This window comes from Parasteatoda tepidariorum, chromosome 6 (assembly GCF_043381705.1).
Source record: "Parasteatoda tepidariorum isolate YZ-2023 chromosome 6, CAS_Ptep_4.0, whole genome shotgun sequence".
NCBI classification, from domain to species: Eukaryota; Metazoa; Arthropoda; class Arachnida; order Araneae; family Theridiidae; genus Parasteatoda; species Parasteatoda tepidariorum.
In genome coordinates this window covers 15,886,251-15,906,446 of record NC_092209.1, presented here as the reverse complement: position 1 = coordinate 15,906,446, position 20,196 = coordinate 15,886,251, and the positions used below count along the sequence as shown (strand labels likewise).

Genomic DNA, 20,196 nt, shown 5'->3' with positions numbered 1-20,196 from the left:
TAAAACTCAGAGGACTTCGAATCAAATATTTAAGAAAACTCGACTATTACATTTATAAAAAGGAAGATTTATTAACTCAACAACAAAATTATAACATCGCCATTCCAAAAAAAAAANCATTCCAAAAAAAAAAAAAAAAATCTTACACTTGTTACGTTAAGCTATATAAATACCGAACGATTATTTATGCAGGCAATTATATCTGATTATTGTGTACTAAACTTTATGCAAACGTTTGTTTAAGACGTCATTAGCTGAAAGTGTCATTAACGCAATATTATCCAATGTTTATTAATAATTTTGAGTGGCAATGTAAAAAGATAGTTGTTCTAAAGTTTTATAATAGAATGTTTGTTTTGATAGAAATCAGTTATTTATTTTAGAATTCCAATATATTTTAATAGCTTTGATAAGTCTGGTAGAGTTATTGGAAGTGCGAATCAACACTCTCTAAAGAAACTATTTACATTCCAAATTATTAAAATATATTGAACGGAGTTTATTTTAAAAAACTTATATCTTTTATAAAACATGGATCACCGTGAGTATCTTAGGCGATATCAAAAGCGACATAGAGTTGAACATAATTTAGCAGCACAGAACTATCTGGAAAATAATCTTAGTGCTATCAATACGCGACGGCGGAATGCGCTGCGAAAAAACGTTGAAGAGTCAAGACGTTTAAATGAAAACGAATACCTTGATGAGTCTTTATCAGTCACATTATACCCCCTTTTTCTGTTGGTACATTCAGCGATGAATGTGTAAACTGTGGTGCTCTTTCGTTTCCAGCAGAGCATGGCAGAACGAAATTTAATTGCTGGCCTCTTGGCAAAGTTGAGCTCGTCAATCTGGAATATCCAGAAGTATTAAAAGATCGTTTACTTGGCAGCCATTCTGATGCAATTAACTTTAAACAGAATGCTCGATCGTAAAACTCTGCATTTACGATGGCAGCTTTTTGCCCATCTCATGAAATTTCTTTTAAAGGGATCAGTTGTCAAACTTTTAAAGGTGATGTCAATGTTACTGCGACAGCAAGCTTGATCCCTCTTCATAATCAAAATCACAAATTTGCTCAAATTTATATCCAGGACAGTGATTCAGCATTGTCAAGTAGAATTTCAGATAAATGTCTTAGATAGAAATGTCTTAGATGCCACCATATAGTGAGCTTCCGGCGCCCTATAAGATCATCAATGATTTGAGTTAGGTTCTGACACGCGTGCTTCAGATACGAAGATTAATCTCCAGCAATGGCCCATAGTAATGTGATAAATAATATTGCTTCATCGCTTTATATAAGTTTATAATATCGTTTTTATATATATATATAATTACACCACCCTCATTTGTTAAGGATACCGTTTTTTAGTCTGATTTCATTTGCTTAAAAATATCATCTGAACAAATATTTTTAACTAAGTGTAGCCCATACCTTAAGGCCTGTTTGAACGACCCAAGTTCTTGAACGAAGATTGATTGATATTGATGGAAACTTGTTTTGCTTTGAGCTTGGATCACGTAAACGATCATCCAAATATTTGGTCCAAGTCCTTGGACGGCAATAGAACATGTTCCACTTTCCATGCAAGTTTGTTTTTTCTACCTTAACCAATCAGCGTCTTAGGTTTTGTGACGTCAGCAAGCAGCAATCAGTTTATTTCATTTCGTTGTCAGCTTTCATAAATTTTAGTTCAAATAAATTGATCTGTTACGGTTTATTTGTGCTTTTATGATTTTATTTTGCACTTTGTAAATTTTAAAAATGTCACTTACCACAGTCTTTCTCATCGGAAAAATCGCGACAGTGTTGACGTCCGTCACAGAGGAGGTGCCTATGGATACATCCAAACTCACACAGAAATTTATATTTTTCAGAGCAAAAAGGAATGCAACCTTCTTCGTCAGAGCCATCAACGCAATCTTCCTTGTTATCACATCTCTTAGAAGAACGTAAGCATACTCCATCTCCACAGAAAAATCCTCGGCAGGCTGATTCAGCTAAATGTAATGAAACAAACAAATTATCACTTTCTTAAAAAATGTAGAAACACTAAGAAATGTGGCTCAACAATATGTCTATCAAAATTGGTTGTTCTTGTTGATGCCGTTGTTGTGGTTTATCCTCCAATGCATGACGAAGTCTGACAAGGTCCATCAGACCGTTGAACCTAAAGAAATCGAGGCCCAGAAGGGGAGATAAGTATATGTCCTCTCTGGAAAGTCTCAAAGTGTCCAGGATGTTTTCGGGAGAAGTCTGCTCAGTTTATTCTTTGGAGAAAACCGCGAAGATTCTCCTGCCTTCGAAAAACGAGAGATTTTTTGTGTCACCACTTGCTAATCTGGAAATTGCGGTTTTAGACGCTCTGTCACAATTGAGGGCGAATGAAGAACCTGAGTCTTTGCCCGCATACCAGTGATGCCGGGGAGGAATCTTCCACCCCTCGAAATTTCACAATTAACTACGGGTGTAAAATTGGATTAGGGTTCAAAGAGGCTCTCGATAACCACTTAAACCCATTGCAACCGCTCAAATTTTGCATTTGCCTTGTAAAATTATATACTTTAAAATGATGTGAGAAATTGTACAAATTAAGATTCAAAATTTTTTCTACTATTTATTTAAAAAATAAGAAAAAATATTTACTACAACTTATTTTGCATAGAATTTTCTTTAGAAAAACGAATCTTATAACTGTGTGCAAATTTTTTTCAATTCATTCAAAAAGCTCTCGTGATATGGCGAAATACGAAAAAAAGTAAAGTTAATGTAAAGGGGTCCAATCTGATCAAACTATTGGAACAATATTTCCCAGATTGCAGGTACCCCAAAATCCAAATCCATGGAAAAAAAGGTATGTTAATACAGACAAAATACGCTTTTGTGTCTGATTTTAAATTAAAAATCGTCTGCATTTATTGATTAGCATATTTAATATCACCCCTACAGCCGTTAAGATTGAGTCCTAGAACGCAAGGATTCGATCAATAGATCTTAAGTTATTCAGGGTAATCCATCTTTTTAGCGAAATGCACATTTTAGACTTAACAATACTTTGATTTATACAAGTATTTCACTCTATTTAATTGGTATACATAATGATATGATTTATATTCAATTAGTTTGACTCTATAACAACTATGTGAAGATAAAACTTGAAGTTTAAAAGTAAAACTATGTTGACTGACCTACTTCGCCTGGACCCGACTTTGAGCCCACAAATTGGGAAAAAACTTTGGGACCCACAAATTGGGTCCAGAGGCTAAAACAACTTTGGGGCCCCCCTCTGCTTCATTCATTTGTGATATGTAGAAAACAAATGCTTTTGATTGGCCAGATATGTTTATTGTCAATGTGAAAGTTTAGCTTAATTCTGTGCTAGAAAACCATGGATTTACGTAACAAAGATTTTTTGTGTTCATACAATAGATTAATGCAGAAGCTAACATAAAATTGACGGTTTTACACTGTACAGGTATTATGTTTAAAAAAACATTCATTAGTTGAAAAAAAGTTCAGAAGAAAACCTAAAATAAACCTTCTATTTGATTTAGGGCCCCCCTCTGATGTGGGGGCCTGTGACAACTGCCCCGTACGCTCTTGCTTTAGTTATGCTCTATAATTCCGACTAAAATGAAATGACAAAGTTGAAGTTAATATGCTGATTGGGCCGTTTTTAATTATAAATTTAACACGTGGTATTGTTTTTTGGAAGTTGTATTTTGTTTGAAAATTATTGCGATTTTAACGAGCAAAAAAAAATTGACGTAACACAGAAAAGAAATTTATGTAAAAATACGTAATTATTTGACTGTTTTTATGCTTTAAGTAATGATTATTTACTCATCAACGTCAAAAAATTTGTCTCGCTCTTGAAATCATTATTTTATTACCTCGTTCTTGATTTAATGCGAAAGTTACAAAACAAAATGGACAAGTAAAAAAAAAACCCAGAAAGCGTGTAACCTTATGTCTTTCTTCTTTTTGACACGAAAATATCTGTACTAAAAAACTTTTTTCAATAAAGCTAAAATATAGCTGCTTCGTCCTAACAGGATTAAAAATTATTTTAAATCTTTTTTAAAACGTTTTGTCACTTAGTTGATGTCCTAGCTGACGTCACACTTTGCGATAGCATCAAATTGCATTGTTCATTGAAATTTCAAGACAAGGTGGATTTTAGCTGAGCATATAAAGCTTTGCGAAAAGAAACCTTATAATTACCTAGATTCAAGATTATTTTCACCCTGAGGTTAGCTTTTGAAGGATTTTTTTCACGCTAAGACAACCTCGATTTAAGGTTTTTATATATAAGATTGTTTTCCAAGGTTTTGAATTAGGGTAATGTGCATAGAATAGAGCAGATGGTCACAGATCTCGTTTTAAGGCTAGATGGCTTACACGTAATCCGCATAACAATTCTTAATAGGTTTACAATAAAAGGGTTTTGGTGGGTTAAAATAAACCTTTTTTTGCTATCTGGATCTGGCTAGTTGTGGCGTGAAGCGAGCAGATTCGGAGCTTCTAAATATTTTAAACTATAGATAAAGATTTATTTACTGCAATTTGATTCGTCGCTGCCATCTCTACATTCAAGAAAGCTATCACACACGTCTGATTTCCGGATGCATTGCCCGCTTCGACACCGAAATTCGGTTTCTGGGTCACATACTATGGCATGGCAATCACGTTCATCACTGTTATCTTTGCAATCTTTCACTCCGTCGCAAACCCTCCTTTTATCAAAACAATAATATCCATCGTCGCACTGAAATCCGAATGGACAAGCTGTAACAAAAAAATAAATATCGAAATCAGTTACAAAATAGATAGGCTTATAATAGTGATTAAGATATTCGAGATATAGAGATGATTTGAGTTATTCTTAAATTATAAGTGAATAATGGACGGACCATGTGTCTTTTCAATCGTTTATTTAGACACACACGTGACATAGAAAAGGTATAGGTAGCAAAAGAAAAAATTCCCGTAAAGAGAAAGCTGCTGTTCTCTTTAACATGAAAACATCTTCTGCTCTACTAATTTCTAGTGATAGTATGCACATAAGCAGACAAATAGGTTTCTCTGGTAAGAGAGCCAAAACTTTTGATTTTTTTTTTATATTCTATGATTTTTAACATTTTTATTTTCGTTAGAAGTAAAACAGTTTGCTTGCTTCTCTTTCCTTACAGTTCAATTTCTTTTTTCACTTCCTACCCAGAAAGTATGTAAATTTACATCAACCTTGTGTCGGAATTTTCTTTTTTGTCTCACGAAAATGTTTGTACTAAAAATCCTTTTTCAATATAGAAAAAATATTGCAATTTCAAAACCTTTCATCCTAAAAGGATTAAAAATTATTTTTTAAAGCTTCTTTAAAAAGTATTGTCTCTTAAGATTCTTAGTGACGTCACACTAGCGATAGGATCAAATTGTATTGTCCATTAAAATTCAAGACAAGGTGGATTTTAGCTAAGCATGCGAAACTTTACGAAAAGAAATCTTATAATTACCTATATATAAGATTATTTTCACCTTGAGGCTAGCTTTATTGATGTATTTTTATCACGGTGAGACAACCTCGATTTAAGGTTTTTATATATAAGGTTGTTTTCTAAGGTTTTGGAATAGCAGTGTTTCCCATACTTATGAATTTTGTATACCCTTTCTAAATTTTTCGAAACTGTGGACCACTAATGAAAAAATGAATGTATTTTTTACAGTAAAAAAATTGCACAAGAATAAAAAATCTCAACTAGCTGTTGTCATCATTAATTATTGAATGTTAAATCTGCAAAAAAATAGCCAATAAAAAAATGCGAATCGTAAATTTCCATGGCTAGCTTTGATTTTAAATGAAATTTCTTGAAATTCTCGTTTGTTGCAAGATATTTCGCGTTAGAATACACATCCCCGATAAACTGTTCCCGTACCCCTGGGATACGCTTACCACACTTTGGGAAACACTGGATAAGGATAACGTGAGTAGAATAGAGCAGATGGTCGCAGATCTCATTTTAAGGCTGGAAGGCTTACGCGTAAACTGCATTACAAACTTTTTTAGGTTTACATGAAAAGGTTTTTGCTAAGTAAAAATAAATCTTATTTTGCTATGTGGAAATCCGACTTGCTAAAGCATATATTGGGGTTGCGTTCTCTATGAATTTCATTCATTTTCTGACCGTTACAATTAGAATTTATCGTGAATTTATCACCACTACCTAGTTTGACCTCATGTCGAAAAGTGTTCAAAATTGAACTGCGTTCTGAGCATGATGAATAGGCTTGCTTCAATTTTTCTTTCACTAACAAGCAGAATTTATATCGCCATTTTTGTCGCCAAATAGAATCTATCGTCAATCGTAATTTCGACAAAACTTTCTAGCGAGATTACTTAAATTTCAGCTGATCATGAAACCAATGCTAGTTGCATTTGTTTTCTAATTAATACAAGCGAACTTTATTGCCATTTTTATCGCCAATCAGAATTTTGACAGTTTTTGCTTTGTCGCAATCGGCTACTTAAACAGACTCTAAATTAGAAAAAAAGTAAACAAATCTATTTTTAACATACAAAAAAAAAGAAAAAAGTTGGGCGCGCTTTCATAATAACCACGTGAGACAACGCGTCCAATAAATTGTAACTTGAACAGTTTGGGCTATTTGATTACGTAAAAGATAAGGAAAAATAAATAATGAAAAAAAAAAACATAGATTAAGAAATTTTTAATGTTTCTACACTGTGTAAAAATTTAATTCAATTTACCGTCTTTGGTCAGAATTTTTAATTACAAAGAAAAATTATAAGAAAAATAAGAGATTCGATTCAATCAATCTTTCGTGCATGCAAACATCTTATTATTAAGTTGAGTTTCATGGTCAAAATGTGAAGAAAAATATCCGACATAGAGCAAAAAATTTCTAAAAGCTAAAATGAATCATTTTTATGCAACAACTAAAAAAAAATTACATGACTAAAACATAACGAAATTAAACTAAAAAATAATTAAATTAGTTTATTGAATTTAAATAAAAACTTTTATCGCATTTATGAGTTTATTTGCCTGATGTACAGTATTTAAGCAAAAATCGCATTTTCTCCTATTTTTTAACCCTTTGTAAGGTTTTGGTAAGTATACTCACCGCGAGCAGATGGGAAACCATGTGATTTGTTCGATCATCTACAGATAAATTCAGGGAATACAAAGTAGGGAAAAAAGCATTGAAGGATGTTCTTTTACATAAATGCGTTTAACAATAAAGGTTTGAGTGAGATCAAGAGGTCAACACTAGAGAGCTACATTCTCTCGTACGTTATGAGCCGTTATTTCAAGGTCCTAGTTTACTGCTAACTCTTTAAAGTTTTAAACTCCATCAAAAAAATTTTTTTTAAATCAAATTAGTTTTTGGGTCAAACTAAATATATTGTATTTAATAAATCAATCACAATCCCAAAAATATTTAATAATAACATAACCTGAAAAAAATGGCAGTAAAAATGTTTATTGGAACTCAGTAGGTTAAACCTCTATCACTACCGAAAACTCCTCCATGTCTATCAAAAGTGATGGGGACCTACGCTATTCATTTTCGATCTAGCAAAAAATTATTTTATTTTCGCCCAAGTCCACTCCAAAAATATTTTTAAAATTTATATCTTAATATTTAAATATAAATTGAAAGTATCTTTATCATGCTTCCAACTTACCTTGCGTTGAAGAAACTACAACGAGGATCAACAAAGCAATTATTATACGTAGAGCCATTGTATACAATAGAATACTCAACTAACCACTGAGTTAATATTTCAAAAACTGCAAATAATGATTTGCCTTAACAAGCAATAAATGAGGAAGTTTACAAAAGGGTATATCAGCAACCGGAAATCAATTAAAATGTCAGGATAAAAGACTTCATTATTTTTATTTTTATATTTTTAATTATTTGTTTCAAAGGAAGTAATTTTTTTATTGGTAATATTTACTAATAACTTGTTATATAACTGAAAAAAATATTAAAAATTAATTTTAAACAAATTTCTTTACACTTTAGTTATTTTTTCACATTTTTACTGTTTTTGGTCAGTATGGGTATATATTAAGTTTCAGTCTTTCTAGTGTTTATAAAGACTGAATTACATGATAAATATTTTAAAAAATTTATCATTAATATCAAATTGTACTAATTTGTTTTATTGAAAGTTATAAAATGGGAAGAAATTTTTCATGAACCAATTGCGTGGATTTAGCTAGGAAAGGTTTTTAAAATTATTTTTAAACTGTCCCTTGTAAAATTTAAAATGTCATTTAAAGTAACGCTTTAGAGAAAGTATTCAATTTTCTACTATCATTATATTCTAATAGTTCTGTAATGCAAAATATACGGTACCACAGATATTTTCTATTCCACGATACCAAAATATATAAACCTTTTTAGGTTTATATTAAAAGGTTTATTCTGGGTGAAAATAAACCTTATTTTGCTATCTGGAAAGTCTATTAAAGCATCTATTTTTAAGGATACTTGTAATGGAAACCCAATCTCTATTCAATAGATGTTTGGAAATTGCTTGATATTTTAAAATAAACTTCTTCAGAAAAGGAAAAAATATATATTTAACTTAATATATCATGTATATTAAATTTACTAAATATATTAAAAATAAAAAAGTTAATCACTTCATCAAACATGAATTTTTGTAATACGCTTTCACAATTCATTAAACCACAATCCATTTTGGTGAGCCGTCGGTGCATAGCATATGAAAGCGTCAATCATTTTACAGATTTGCTGAAATACGTGTGAGTTCGCATGTGAGCTGGGTTCTTTGAGATTCTAGCACTCTCGTGTGCATTTTTCAAGATGTTCTCAGTTTCACATTTCATTTTCCACCCTCTGATATCGAATTGAAAAATCTCTTGATCATTTTTTAGTGGCTAATATAATTAAGAAAAGAGTTCCTAGTCAGAAACTTAGTTATTTTATCATGATAATGCAAAGTGTTGGAAAATTTATTTTGCATTTTGTTAGTATTTATGGTGCTTGAAAATATTTTTGAGTTCTTAAGAAGTACTTAAAAGGTGTTTATTTTTTGTTGAAAGATTTGTGTACACCCTGAAGAAAAAATATTGCTACAGAATAAAAGGGGGGGGGAGGAAAAGCGTATTAGTATAGTTTGAAAGAGTAACAGAACGATAAATCAACAGAACACCCCCGGCCCCGCCCCAAAATCTGAGTCCCTCAGCTGCTGTGGAAACAAGAATTGTGCATTTCAGGGAGGGTGTGGTTTCTTTTCATTCTAAGCCTAACACTGTAGTCAAAGAAAAAGAATCTCTTACCTTCGCAGACCGGAACTAAAACCTGTACCAAACAATGACCCCACACCCCTAATTGAAACAGTTATATCTCGTTACCATGGTACCCGCTTCGGGTCTTGACGAATGGCTAGGATGTTCTTACTTTAGACACACTATAAACAACATGGCTGCCACTCTTCAATCCTGAGAAAAAATCAGTGGACTAAATTCCCTCTTCCAATTAATATTTATTTCCATTTTTTTATTTTCAAATTAAGTTTTAAAAAAAATTAATGTACATTTTTAAAAAAAAAATCTGTCAAGAGATAAAAATTAATATTTTTTTTATTAAAACATTGCTATTTTTCAATTTGCAATTTCAATTTGCATTTTTCAAATTGCTATTTCTATTGTAATTTTTTAATTATGTTTAAATTAAATTTATTCTTTAAATTTTATTTGGTAATTTGTTTTAATGTTTATAAAAACTTAATTTACCAAAGTGTCCTTAAGAAATAGGTTTGATAATACTACATAACTAAAGCTGCCACATATACGTTCTCGAGAATCATATAAAAAAGCAAGTTTATCTGTCTCGAGTTTTGTTTCCTATAAAGAAGATTGTTCTCTGTGATGTATCGTTACATTCAAAGGTCTATAGAGAAAAATAATAATAAATAACAGGACAAATAACAATATTTAAAAAAAAAAAATTTTTTTTAATGAAACATTGATGAATTAAAATTTTAAAACTAAACCAATTAGTATGCGAATATGAATTTTTATTGAATTTCAGTACTAAAAGAAAACAAAACATTTTTATAATTCTAAATAGATAAAACTTCTTTGAAAAAAACGCTCTTTAAAGCAATAAAGGAAACGAAGTAAAAATAAATATATGACCACCGAAGACGACGTCTTCAATGACTACCGGCCCCGGTAGCCATAAAACGAAACCTTTTCTATTGAGGGAGAGGCAAATGCCTAAAGTACCTCCCTCAGTTCTCCGAAGATTTTGTATAGAAGTCCAGGAAAAAACATGAAATACATAGAAGCAATTTAGAAAAGAAACTCAAACAATATCATCAAAAAATAAAAACTCACTTTTAACCAGGTTAAACAGCGATTTCATAAGCAAACCAAATGAAAAGGAAACACTTAAAACAAAAGGGAAACAACACTCTTTATTATAAAAAAAGAAGTCAGAGAAAAGATCCATAACATATTAATAGAATGCTTAACTGGGATATATTAATAGAATGCTTAACTTGACAGTTAAGCATTCTATTAATATGTTACGTATCTTTTCATTCACCGGTACCCCCTGAATAGTCGACTTCGGTGTTCATATTTTAATTTTTATTTCGTTTCCTTTATTGCTACATATTGAATTCCAGGAGATTTTAGTAAGGACTTCATCGAGCATAAATTTTGGTTTTGAAAATAATGAACTAACTATAAGTGTATATAAANATAAGCTTAAAATGATCTGTTAACAATGAACAAAATTAACTAAGGTGCAAACTTTAAGATTTTATAAGTTTTAGTATTAAAAAAATAATTTAATTTTATGCAACCTAGAACGGTTCTGTTATCAGCTTTTTCCGAGTTTCAAACAGGCATGAATATTTTCAAAAACTGATTTTTATTTTAACAAATAGCGTAATTTTTACGATTGTCGGCATTCCTCAGCATTCGTTTTTTTGTGTTGATGATGTCGATTGACATTGTACAAAGTTTGTAAACGCTGTGAGATATCAATCGACATTCCCTAACGATTTTTACAATATCAATCAATATCGTTTTGCGATATTGAATATACGTTATGAATAGGGTCCATTTTTATACACCGAAGAGCCATTACATTATGACCAACCTGCTAAAAACATGTAGGACCATCTTTATCCCTCAAAATTGCTAGCACCCACCGTGGCTAGGTGCTGATAGGTAGTCTGAGGTAGTCTGATAGGCCTAATGTGCCCCATGAAAACATTGCTCCTGGGCGAGAAACCATGAAAAGCTGGACCAGCCTATTGTTATAGATGGAGGGTGGTCATAACATAATGGCTCATCAGTGTATAGCACAATGGTTCGCAGCGATATTGTACAATATTCGAAGATAAGTTCGTACGATATTGTTTTTGAGATATGTGCTACTTGGATCGTAAACCCAAAATTGGGTCTACTGTTCAGGGACGTTTTTTAAAAATAAAATTTGTTGAGGCGCGTCATCTTCCATCCAAACGATGTCATTCAGCGCATAGTGTAGCAGCAATTCTGGTATGACGTAAATTAACAGCATGGCTACATAGCGTCAGCCTGTTACAAAGCACATGCTACAATCCCCGATGGTGGCGCTTAATCGCAAAATTTCAGAACGTCAACTATTGTACCTGAAATTGTGAGACACATTTTTCATAGGTTTTCTTCGTTGAATTTCTAGTGAACGTGATTCTATGATTTTTTTAATTTATTTATTTTTATTTTACCTTATTTATTTGACTTTATATACTTTATTTATCATGCACATTGACTCTATCTTTGCGCTTCATAGAGTCAATATTTTTTTTCATGTTCATGTGTTTTTTGGGTGCTCAATGCTTTTATCATCCATGTGATTCCTTGTTCATGTGTTTTTGGATGAGGGCAGAGCTGCTTTTTGTGAGTCGAGCATAGCGTACCAGATTTTGTGATACACGTACCTATTAACACTGTGTTTAAGGTTTTCGCATGCTCTGAATTTTTTGCAACGAAAAAAATGGGTGCCGCAAATTCGAAAATGCCGAGTCTATGTACCTATAAAGCCGTAACTGTTGTCGTTTTTAGAATCTCAAGCTTATACCTCTGAATATGCTACATCTGAAATTTCCTCATCTCAATAGGTTGAACGGTCGCTGGAGGTCCATAAAAAGGGCAAAGGGGTTTTTATAACCACCCCATTCTCACAACTGTATTTCAATTAGAGTGGATTGACATGCAGTTGTAAGAATTTTTACTGTTTTTCTATTCTTTTTCTTTTTTCTTTTCTTTGTCAGCAGCGATCTTCGACCACAGACTGCACGACCATTGTAACTATTTTGAAAATTAGCGGGAAAAAAGAAATCGATTTTCCGTAGAGAAATGAAACAAATCTAAAGGCCTGGTTTCTTAGGACACATCGGCGATACAAAACGTTAGCTTGAAGAGAGCGCTAACCTCTGATTTTTCAATTTGAGTGTAAGACAGCATACGTCATCGAACACTCAGCTGGAACGACAACTGCCGACTGAATCAATTGCAGTTGGATTACATTAACGACAGAAGCAATGGCGGACAACAGCCAACAGATTATTGAAATCTGTCAACATTTTGATTTCGAGGAGAAATTAATCTCCGAAATTTAAAAAATGACCTAATTTGTATATTGTAAGATATAAATCATACAAAGATTCCGTGCTTAAAACAATCTGTGGTCACAGATTAAAAGGTCATTTTTTCCCTCTTAAGCACTGATCTACAATAACACATATAAAGTTTAAAACGAGTTACAGATCAAAATAAATATTTGTTTATGTAATTCACGCATGCGCAATGCGTGATAATGTCTGAGGTGAAACGACTGCGCTCTCTGAGTTTACAAAACGGTATCTTGTTGGGCTCAGGGTAGGTTAACTTTCAGCCAGAGAAGGCCTTTGTCTTAAGAAACCAGGCCCTTACATCCATTTTCCTTGATTATTTTTGTGATTCGCGGTTTTATTAAAATTATGTAATACTTTATTTACCACACTTATCTTCATCACTTCCATCTGAACAGTCCCTCTGACGATTGCAAAGAAATCTTTTCGGAAGGCATTTATTTTCATCGCATCTAAATTGAGTTTCCTCGTCGCACTCAGAAGCTTCGCAATTTTCTTCATCATTTCCGTTTGTGCAATCCTTCCGTCCGTTACATCTAGATTCTTGAGGAACACATTCTTTGCTGCCGCAATAAAATCCTCCACATTTTGATTCGGCTGGAGAAAAAAAACACACATAGATAAATTTATTATACTACTTAGATAGCTATATAAGGCTTCTTTTCACTCCACAAAAACCTTTTAATGTAAACTTAAGAAGGTTTGTAATACGGTTTACGTGTAAACCTTTTAATCTTAAAATAAGATCTGTGACAATCTGCTCTATTCCACGCACATTACTCGAATCCAAAACCTTGGGAAACAACCTTTTACATAAAAACCTTAAATCGAGATAGACTTAGTGTTTTAAACAGCGATTTTTTTTAAATAAAGCTTGTCTCAAGGTGAAAATAATCTTAAATCTTGGTAATTATAATGTTTCTTTTCGCAAAGTCTTGCATGCTTAGGTAAAATCCACCTTGTCACGATATTTTAATGGACAATGCAATTTGATTTTATAGCTAGTGTGACGTCATTTAAAACGTCACTAAGAATCTTAAGTGACAACACTGTTTAAAAAGTGCTTTAAAAAATACTTTTTATTCCTTTAAGGATGAAAGGTTTGAAAGTGCAATATTTTTGCTTTATTGAAAAAAGGTTTAACATTCATGTGACAATAAAAAGAAAATTCCGACACATTGTTGCCGTAAGGATACATACTTTCTGTGTTAGAGTTCACTATTTTATGAACTTAAAATGATTCAGCAAACTGTATTCTTAAATGCTTTATTATTTTACTGATTTCTCAACATTTTAAAGATTTTTTTGTTTTATGTAGATGGTGAAACTAAGCTACACCATCTGGGATATGAACTAACATAAGCTTAAAATGATCTGTTAAAGTATTATTGCACGTGGAATCAGGGTCCGGTTCATTCAATCGACATCGACAAGCCTCTTCATCGCCATCACTTCGTCTACGGATAATTTCATCGACAAGATCATTTCGTTGACAAGGCCGTTACGTCATCTGCCTTTTTTCACAATTTAATGTATTTTTAAGTGTCTAATTTTTTTTTAAAGCTTTACCTAAAGCAAACTTTGTATCCTTTAGGACTATTATCAGAAAATACTTTCTTTGAGATTTGTAATTACTTTTACTCCTTTTTTTATACTACGTTACGTTGCAAAAACTGCGCCTTTATTTAATCGGTGCTTTAGTAGTATTTTATTCGAATTTCCTTATAAGACTGTTTGTTTATGTTTAGCTTTTGAAGATTATAGATAATATATTATAGATTAGCACCGCAAAGCAATTACTGCAAAAGATTCTTGATATAGCAAGTAATGGAAGAANAGTATTAAGATTTGGTTGAATTTCGCTTGAAAATGTTCAGAAAAAACTCTTTAAAAACTACACTTGAATCGTCCAGTTCATCAATAATACTGTCGATATCAGTAGATTCCTTTCTCACATCATCTAAGTGAAACAAAAATCTAATTATACTAGAAAATTAACAATTTTTAAACCAACGATAAAAAATCTGAAGACAAACTTCGATATAAAATGCATTAAATGCAAATAAGTACATATTTAATGGGTGATTTAAACTTGAATTTTGAAGTTTTGCCTGCCGTTTTATTTAAAGGCTCAAAAAAATTTCTTCCAATATTTGATCCAGGAGTTCCTTTGTCTTCTGGATTGGGTTCAAAATTATATGACTACGGAGTTGAACATTGATGGTATAAAAGCAATGAACAAAATTAACTAAGCTGTAAACTTTAAGATTTTATAAGTTTTAGTAATAAAAAAATAATTTAATTTCATGCAAGCTACAACGGTTCTGTTATCAGCTTTTTCCGAGTTTCAAACAGTCATGAATATTTTCAAAAACTAATTTTTATTTTAACAAATAACGTAATTTTAGCGATTATCGGCATTCCTCGGCATCCGTTTTTTTTTTTTTTTTGTGTTGACGATGTCGATCAACATTGTACAAAGTTTTGTAAATGCTGTGAGATATCGATCGACATTCCCCAACGTTTTTTACAATATCGAGCAATATCGTTTTGCGATATTGAATATACGTTATGAAAGGGGTCCATTTTTATACACCGAAGAGCCATTACATTATGACCAACCTGCTAAAAACATGTAGGACCATCTTTATCCCTCCAAATTGCTAGCACCCACCTTGAGATTGATTCCACAAGGTGCAGATAGGTAGTCAGAGATAGTCTGATAGGCCTAATGTGCCCCATGAAAACATTGCTCCTGGGCGAGAAACCATGAAAAGCTGGACGAGCCAATTGTTATAGATGGAGGTTGGTCATCACGTAATGGCTCTTTGGTGTATAGCACAATGGTTCGCAACGATGTTGTACAATATTCGAAGATAAGTTCGTACGATATTGTTTTTGAGATATGTGCTACTTGGATCGTAAACCCAAAATTCGGTCTACTATTTTATTTTTTAAAAATAAAATTTGTTGAGGCACCTCATCGTCCATCCATACGATGTCATTCAGCGCATAGTGTAGCAGCAATTCTAGTATGCTGTTAATTAACAACATGGCTACATAGCGTCAGCCTGTTACAAAGCATATGTTATAATCCCCGATGGTGGCGCTTACTCGCAAAATTTCAGAACGTCAACTATTGTGCCTGAAATTGTGAGCCACATTTTTTATAGGTTTTCTTCGTTGAATATCCAGTGAACATGATTCTTTGATTTTTTTAATTTATTTATTTTTATTTTACTTTATTTATTTTACTTTATTTATTTTTATTTTACTTTATTTATTTTACTTTATTTATTTTACTTATCATGTACACTGACTCTATCTTTGCGCTTCATAGAGTCAATATTTTTTTCATACTCCTGTGTTTTTTGTGTGTTCAATGCTTTTATCATTCATGTGATTCCTTGTTCATGTGTTTTTGGGTGAGGGCAGAGTTGCTTTTTGTGAGTCGTGCATAGCGTACCAGATTTTGTGAGACACGTACCTTTTAACACTGTGTTTAAGGTTTTCGCATGCTCTGAATTTTTTGCAACGAAAAAAATGGGTGCCGCAAATTTGAAAATGTCGAGTCTATGTACCTATAAAGCCGTAACCGTTGTCGTTTTTAGAATCTCAAGCTTATACCTTTGAATATACTACATCTGAAATTTCCTCATCTCAATAGGTTGAACGGCCGCTGGAGGTCCATAAAAAGGGCAAAGGGTTTTTTATATCCACCCCATTCTCACAACTGTATTTCAATTAGAGTGGATTGACATGCAGTTGTAAGAATTTTTACTGTTTTTCTTTTCTTTTTTCTTTTCTTTGTCAGCAGCGATCTTCGACCACAGACTGCACGACCATTGTAACTACTTTGAAAATTAGCGGGAAAAAATAAATCGATTTTCCGTAGAAAAATGAAACAAATCTTAAGGCCTGGTTTCTTAGGACACATCGGCGATACAAAACGTTAGCTTGGAGGGAGCGCTTACCTCTGATTGGTCAATTTGTGCGTAAGACAGCATACGTCATCGAACACTCAGCTTGAACGACAACTGCCGTCCGAATCAATTGTAGTTGGATTACATTAACGGCAGAAGCAATGGTGGACAACAGCCAACAGATTGTTGAAATCTGCCAACATTTTGATTTCGTGTAGTAATTAATCTCCGAAATTTAAAAAATAACCTAATTTGTATATTGGAAGATATAAATCATACAAAGAGTCCGGGCTTAAAACGATCTGTAGTCTCAGATTAAAAGGTCATTTTTTCCCTCTTAAACACTGGTCTACAATAACACATATAAAGTTAAAAACGAGCTACAGAATCAAAATAAATATTTATTTATGTCATTCACGCATGCGCAATGCGAGATAATGTCTGAGGTGAAAAGACTGCTCACTCTGAGTTTACAAAACAGTTTCTTGTTGGGGTCAGGGCAGGGCTACAGAGAATAGAAGGGCTGGTTCACTCCTTTGAAGTAGCTCTCGCCGCGCCAATCCTCCGATTTTCTCTAGTGACGTCACTTTGGTGCAAAGCTCGCACTTTTACTACGCACTTTGCGTTCGGGCTTACTAGCTCTAACTAATATTGGAGCATTTCTTTTTGCGAGATATTCGAAGACATTTGTTATTTTCTATAATGACTTTCCTCAGTTTTTGCAGTGAATTTACAAGAATTTAAAACTATTATCGAAATGCCAGTTTGCGCGATTGCAACTTGCAAAAATTCTGATATAAAAACAAAAGGAAAAAGTATAATTTTTCGCGTGTTCCCTAAAGTAAATGAACAACTATGTAAAGAATGGATTCCGAAATGACACAGTTAATATAAAACAGCAATACGTTTATTCTGTCGTAAAGAACTTTTATAAAAATTCATTATCTAAATAGAAACCGCCTCGTTACTTCATAAAGAAAGGCAGGTGAAAAGAATTAAAAAATAGATAAAGTCAAAGAAAATTAAAATGTAAGTAAAAAGTATAAATAAAATATATAGTATATAGTTGGAATTTTCCTAATTTCATAACATATTTTTTAATGTTGTTATTCTAAATATTTATGATTTTTTTTTTAAATTATATTCTCTTAAATTTAAATATCTATAAATTATATCATCGTAAATTTAAATATCTATAAGCAATTGTAAAATTTCTAATGTCATTATGCACCTAAATTATTATTTTGTTTCAGTAATTAGCGTTTAAGGAAGATGTTTCCTAATGATTAAGTATGAACAAATTGTTATTTACGGCATATTTTAAGATCAGGAATTCTAAATTTAACTCAACTTATTGTTATAAAAGAATATGTGGATAAAAAAAGTGTCGATATATGCTTTCATTTTTCTTAATAATTAAAGTTAAAACTGGACTTTTTAAAATGAAGTATTTATAGTGTCATTTTCGCCAACTAGTAAAACATTTTTATAAGTTTAAAATGGTATTTTTTTTAATATAATGGCCAAGAAAGTTTTTTTGAACTATGTTTATGATCGGAAATAATATGTTAATTACGTAAAGTTTGAAAGCTAATAACCAGAAAAAGTCTAACTTATTTTTACAAAGAGAAAGATGCAAAGATATCATAATATCTTTGCTTACGATCTCCGAAATCTGTGGACACAGTGACGTCATAAAGAGGGAAATCGTAGCTTCAGCTCTAAGAGCGGAGTGAACTAGCCCATCTATTTTCTTTAGCCCTGGGGTCAGGGTAGGTCAACTTTCAACTGAAGTCAAGAGAAGGCCCTTGTCTTAAGAAACCAGGCCTTTGCATCCATTTTTCTTGAAAATTTTTGTGCCTCGCGGTTTTATTAAAATTATGCAACACTTTATTTACCACACTTATCTTCATCACTTCCATCTGAACAGTCCCTCTGAAGATTGCAAAGAAGTCCTTTTGGAAGGCATTTATTTTCATCGCATCTGAAATGAGTTTCCTCGACGCACTCAGAAGCTTCGCAGTTTTCCTCATCATTTCCGTTTGTGCAATCCTTCTGTCCGTTACATCTAGATTCTTGAGGAACACATTCTTTGTTGCCGCAATAAAATCCTCCACATCTGGATTCGGCTGGTGAAAAAAAACACACATAGATAAATTTATTATACTACTTAGATAGCTATATAAGATTTCTTTTCACTCCACAAAAACCTTTTAATGTAAGCCTAAAAAGGTTTGTATTACGGTTTACGTGTAAACCTTTTAATCTGTGACAATCTGCTCTATTCCACGCACATTACTCGAATCCTTAACCTTGGAAAACAACCTTCTACATAAAAACCTTAAATCGAGGTTGACTTAGTGTTTTAAAGAGCTATTTTTTTTAATAAAGCTTGTCTCAAGGTGAAAATAATCTTAAATCTTGGTAATTATAATGTTGCTTTTCGCAAAGTCTTGTATGCTCAGGTAAAATCCACCTTGTCATGATATTTTAAATGACAATGCAATTTGATTTTATAGCTAGTGTGACGTCAACTAAAACGTCATTATAGGCCTAAGTGACAACACTGTTTAAAAAATGCTTTAAAAAATAATTTTTAATCCTTTTAGGATGAAAGGTTTGAAAGTGCAATAATTTTGCGTTATTGAAAAAAGGTTTAACATTCATGTGACAAAAAAGAAAAAATTCCGACACATTGTTGCCGTAAGGATACATGCTTTCTGTGGTAGAGTTCACCATTTTATGGACTTAAAATGATTCAGCAAACTGTATTCTTAAATGCCTTATTACTTTACTGATTTCAACATTTTAAAGATTCTTTTGTTTTATGTAGATGGTGAAACTAAGCTACACCATCTGGGATATGAAGCAACATAAGCTTAAAATGATCTGTTAAAGTATTATTGCACGTGGAATCAGGGTCCGGTTCATTTAATCGACATCGACAAGCCTCTTCATCGCCATCACTTCGTCTACGGATAATTTCATCGACAAGATCATTTCGTTGACAAGGCCGTTACGTCATCTGCCTTTTTTCACAATTTAATATATTTTTAAGTGTCTAATTTTTTTTAAAGCTTTACCTAAAGCAAACTTTGTATCCTTTATGACTATTATCAGAAAATACTTTCTTTGAGATTTGTAATTACTTACTCCTTTTTATTATACTACGTTACGTTGCAAAAACTGAGCCTTTATTTAATCGGTGCTTTAGTGGTATTTTATTCGAATTTCCTTACAAGACTGTTTGTTTATGTTTAGCTTTTGAAGATTATAGATAATATATTATAGATTAGCACCGCAAAGCAATTACTGCAAAAGATTCTTGATATAGCAAGTAATGGAAGAAAGAAAGGAATTTTTCATTTTTCGGTAGTTTTTCTTTTCAGCGAATTACTGAATCCGATATTACTTGATATTGAAATAATTTTAAAACTAAAAATTGATTTTAATTTCATTTCTTTATTTTTTTTTTTAAGTAAATTGATAGTTGGTTAGGAGAATTTAACAGAGATCGATACATGTATCAACAGTTGCTTTTTTTAATTCCTTAATTGCAATTGCGCAAGGATTGTCCT

General features: G+C 32.2%; 1 protein-coding gene and 1 long non-coding RNA gene across 2 annotated transcripts in view; both read right to left on the bottom strand.

The window, feature by feature from the left end:
- Positions 1–14,485, bottom strand: part of LOC139425882 (uncharacterized) — an 18,651-nt gene extending 4,166 nt beyond the window's left edge. Inside the window, exon 1 of the long non-coding RNA XR_011636950.1 lies at positions 13,062–14,485. This is a non-coding gene — a long non-coding RNA (uncharacterized lncRNA). The remainder of the gene's footprint in view (positions 1–13,061) is intronic.
- On the bottom strand, positions 1,772–7,856 carry LOC107449751 (low-density lipoprotein receptor 1-like). The gene is made up of 3 exons (XM_043048550.2): positions 7,713–7,856; positions 4,565–4,792; positions 1,772–2,004 (listed from the first exon to the last, which is right to left on the bottom strand). The coding sequence occupies exons 1-3, from the start codon at positions 7,768–7,770 to the stop codon at positions 1,772–1,774; spliced, it is 519 nt and encodes a 172-aa protein (XP_042904484.1). The 5' UTR covers positions 7,771–7,856.
- Positions 14,486–20,196: the final 5,711 nt, after the last annotated feature.